The 4,461-nt window shown below is 42.7% G+C and overlaps 1 protein-coding gene across 1 annotated transcript; it reads left to right on the top strand.

Annotated features, from left to right (window-relative positions):
• The first annotated feature begins 54 nt into the window (after positions 1-54).
• Positions 55-4,445, top strand: LOC116379480 (adenylate cyclase type 6-like). Its single transcript, XM_031841437.1, has 3 exons — positions 55-269; positions 2,613-2,771; positions 2,861-4,445. The coding sequence occupies exons 1-3, from the start codon at positions 241-243 to the stop codon at positions 3,060-3,062; spliced, it is 390 nt and encodes a 129-aa protein (XP_031697297.1). The 5' UTR covers positions 55-240; the 3' UTR covers positions 3,063-4,445.
• The last annotated feature ends 16 nt before the right edge of the window (positions 4,446-4,461 follow it).

The raw sequence follows: 4,461 nt of genomic DNA, 5'->3' as shown, positions 1-4,461 counted from the left end.
GAATGCAGCTTTAACACATGAAGCTTTGACTTCACTCTTCAGAACCGCAGGTTGCCGCCTGGTGGGGATGGAACAAGCTGTACAGTTGACTGTGTCCTAGGGAGGTAATGAGTTGGTGTACTTGTTCTTCGTTCCCGACAGGAGAACCACTGTCTGCGGATCAAGATCCTGGGAGACTGCTACTACTGTGTGTCAGGGCTGCCAGAGGCCAGAGCCGACCACGCCCACTGCTGCGTGGAGATGGGGATGGACATGATCGAGGCCATCTCGTAAGTACGACTATCAACCGTGACAAAGGAAGAACAGACCAGAGCCACTCTTTCCCTTCTTACCTTTCACAATAAAAGCCCTAAACATATACACTGTAACTGTTTACCAGAAGGAACTCAAACTCACTCGGAGCTTTTCACTGAAAGGAAACTCAATAAAATATCTAATAGTAGCTTTAGTTTTAATAAAGAATATTTGCAGGCCAGTATTTTGTATTTTTGTGTTATTGCCCCCCCCCCCTAGCTCATGCTCACAAACACTGAGAGGACTTTCCCAGACCATGGAACACCACACTGGAGCTCTTGATTTAGTTGGTGTTCCCCTTTAACGTGAGACTGCAGTAAAATAAAGGCTAAATATGTTAAATGGTGATGTAGCAGGTCGGTCAGTGGGAAAACCGCAGGATGGATGATTTCCAGATGCAGTTTTATGTTTCATGGGGATTATTTATAAACTGTGGGAATTGTAATAAATAACATCAGATGTTAAAGGGTCCAAATACTCACTAATATTAGCTGCTGTGAATGAACACAAAGAAAGCTGCCACCTGATGTCACTGTTCCTCTCTAGGTTAGAGTTTCAGGCTGGAGGCTGATTGATTGATTGGTTGTGAACGATGTGACATGCAGACGGGGCTCTCTGCTGCTCAGTGCTTTTTAATTTCATTTCAAGCTTCTGAGCCGTTGCAGCTGCTCTGCTTCTGTTAGTTCATCCATCAGTCTGTAGAAATAATACACATATTTCCTTTTCTTGCAAAGAGTTAGATGACAGACTGAATATAAGAAGTGGAAGTGACCATATCTGGACTGAGGAGGAGTGACGTAGAGACGGCGTATACATCTCTGGTAGAGACCTGTCAATCAGCGTGTAACCCCGCCCTAAAACATCCCCTGCTTTATGGTCTGTGTGACTCTAAATGGACCATAATGTACTAAATGAACATCATGCTGTATTGAAGAAGACTTGAAACTAGAGATTGAGACCATAAACTCATGTTTACAATGTTTACTGAGGTAATAAATCAAGAGAGAAGTAGAGTCATTTTCTCATAGACTTCTATACAACCAGAGGACACTAGAGAGAATGCAGCTTTAACACATGAAGCTTTGGCTTCAGGGAGGTTAACGTCTTAGTTAAACCAGAAGACTGATACCGCTCTCATGTCTGTACAGTAAATATAAAGCCACAGCTAGCCGCCTGCTAGCTTAGCTTAGCACAAAGACTGTAAACAGGGGGAAACAGCTAGCCTGGCCCTGTCCAAAACATTTTCAAACTAAAAAGTTTAACTTTTCCCTTAAAGTGACTTTTCTAACTAACTAACTAACTAAAAGTCTGTACGACTGTCCTTTGATTTTTTCAACAACCATTCAGCCGATCGACTTGAAACTTGGTGGGTGAGTTAATCAGAACCCGAGGACGGGGGAAGTCCAGTGTGAAGTTGTTTGGATGAACGGTTCTCGAGAAAGCTGCAAGCAGTAACACCCGAGGTCAAGCAGGGCGCTGCGATAGTGTCGCTGGAATTAAATATATTTCAGTTTTAAGAGTTTTGATGGAATCTGAATGTATTAATCCACATTTTGTTTTATTGGTTTACATTTTGCCAAAGCAGAGAGATGAACTCAGCGGTGGTCTTCAGTCACAGCAGTTATTCTCAGCGTTATCTGCATATTTAGCCGTAATCTAATCATAAGGACTGCACGGCTGCAGCAATGAGGAATGTTCTCGTCCACTCAGGTCATTGGTCCGATCATTAGGAGCTGCTATCAGCCTTGTTGCAGTAAAGCCAGACACCACGGCTGCCTCTGTCTTCATCTGAGTCTACAGCAGAGCTGCACAATATATCTGCTTTTACCGCCATCGCCGTGTCAGATGGTGCAGTAAATACGCCACAGAAGACCGCAATGCTGCACTAAAGGAAAGCTCTGTTTTGAATATTCAGAACTAAATAACAACCATGTTAACATAGTTAACTAGCATTCTTTAAATACCTGTTGCAGTGCAGCAGTTTATGAGTTTATTAGTGGATTCACAGCTTAAACACAAGCTTTCTAAACTTTCACTTTCACAGTTTTCAGGACGAAGTTTCCTGTAAAATGTGCAGAGAAACGGTTTGATGAGGAGAAACATGTAAAATCGACTATTTTCAAAAGCCAGTATCTATTGGTTAAAATCTTTAATGACTGAAAACAACGAGCCTGAAAGGAATTCTTCACACACATATTTGAACATCAAAGAAACGTGTTTCCTTGACTTCTTGAGGACAATGATTGAACTATTTAAGACACTCTCCAGCTTGCACAGCCGCGCTCTTCGTCTTCATGTCTGGTGTGTTCTTCCTGCAGGCTGGTGCGCGAGGTGACCGGGGTGAACGTGAACATGCGAGTGGGCATCCACAGCGGCCGGGTGCACTGCGGCGTGCTGGGACTCAGGAAGTGGCAGTTCGACGTCTGGTCCAACGACGTCACTCTGGCCAATCAGATGGAGGCCGGGGGCCAGGCCGGGTCCGTGACTCCCAACCTCGTCTGTTGACGGCAGCGCTGCAGATTTTAAACACGTCAGACTAAACATTCATGTGTGTTTGTCATTGCAGGCGTATCCACATCACCAAGGCCACTCTGGACTATCTGAACGGGGACTACGATGTGGAGGACGGAGAGGGGGGGGAGAGGAACGCCTACCTGAAGACGCACAACATAGAAACCTACCTCATTGTGGGCTGCAGTCAGAAAAGGGTACGGTCCTCATCTTTATCTGAAGCTAGGAGCACGCGTAACAAGATGCACCACAGCTAAGGCTCGTTATATTATGTATTTAAAGCTGCATGCATTGATCTTCATCCACTAGGGGGCAGAATAACTCCACATGGCTGCTCTGTGAGCAAACATGACACATTTCATCATATTCACCCCGTTGGTGTCACGTTTCTGTCCACTGAACGATTATAAATCTCTTCTTTTAGATCCATCAACATCGGACTCTTTAGCTGCTAGCACAAGCTCAATTATTTAATTCATAATTTAAGAGAATTAATAAATGCAGCTTTAGGAGAACTCTGAAACGTATTGTTGTCTGTTTTGAATATTAAGAACTGGAGGAAATAACCATGTTAACATAATAAAGTAGAAATATTCTTTAAATCTTTAGATTGATTCACAGTTTATTATTTATTAGTTGATTCATAAACAGAAGCGTTTCACAGTTCTCTTCACTGGAGGACGAGGTTTACTGAGAGAAACTGTTTGATGATGAGAAACATAAAATCTGTAAAATCAACTTTATTTTGGTCAAAATCTTTAAAAACTGAAAACAATGAGCCTTAAATGAATTATTCTCCCACAAAATAATCATTTGCAACATCAAGCGTGCACAGGTGCGCTATTGGTTCATGCAGAAGTGTAAAATATTTAGGTTTTGTGAAGATGCAAGTTCGCTTTAACGAGGAATGAGACCTCGAAGTTTTCCTTCAAGCAAACATGTTGGTCGTCTTTAACTCTGCAGGACATGAAGCTGAACTTACATGTTCATTAAAGCTTGAAACATCACAACATAACAAACCCACGAGGCCTCCTGAGTGTGCTCATTATAAACCTTCTGTCTCTAAACATCCTGCTCATATCGCTGTTTAGCAGCGGAGGTTCTGGTCCCATGTGGACTGGGACTTCATCTCCGCCTCGTCTCTTTGTGACTGGACCGCTTCTATCGGCCGTCTTTGTCCTCCGGCAGCATCACAAGCTGCGGCTAAAGATAGCGCGTCATGTGAAGTGATATCTTCTTCTTCTCTATTTATTCTGCTGCTCGTGCTCAGAGACAGAAGGCAGATTGTGCCGTCTAATGATTTTTTGGTTTCTTATTGTAAACTATTTCTGAGAAAGAGCTCCTGGACCCAGTTTGCGGTTGTGATATCAGATCTGTAAGAAATGAAATAGTAACACCTCTGGAAAAGATCTTTTAATATTACAAGAAGAGCAGAAATGTTCTGAGCATGAAGATACAGCAGCAATACATCTGTAGTGTTGGAGGAGTTTTGTAAGAGTCTGCTTCAGGGAGATGAATCATTATTAATATAATGTGAAGCCAACAAGCAGCACATTGAGAATCCATCTTTGTTTAGTGTGCACGTTTTACATTATGGTGTGCATGTTTTACATTATGGTGTGCACGTTTTACATTGTGATGTGCACGTTTTACATT

Source organism: Anarrhichthys ocellatus, unplaced genomic scaffold (genome assembly GCF_004355925.1).
Source record: "Anarrhichthys ocellatus isolate YVR2014 unplaced genomic scaffold, GSC_Weel_1.0 scaffold4414, whole genome shotgun sequence".
NCBI lineage: Eukaryota > Metazoa > Chordata > Actinopteri > Perciformes > Anarhichadidae > Anarrhichthys > Anarrhichthys ocellatus.
Note: the sequence above shows the minus strand (reverse complement) of the source record. Positions and strands in the feature narration are given on the sequence as shown.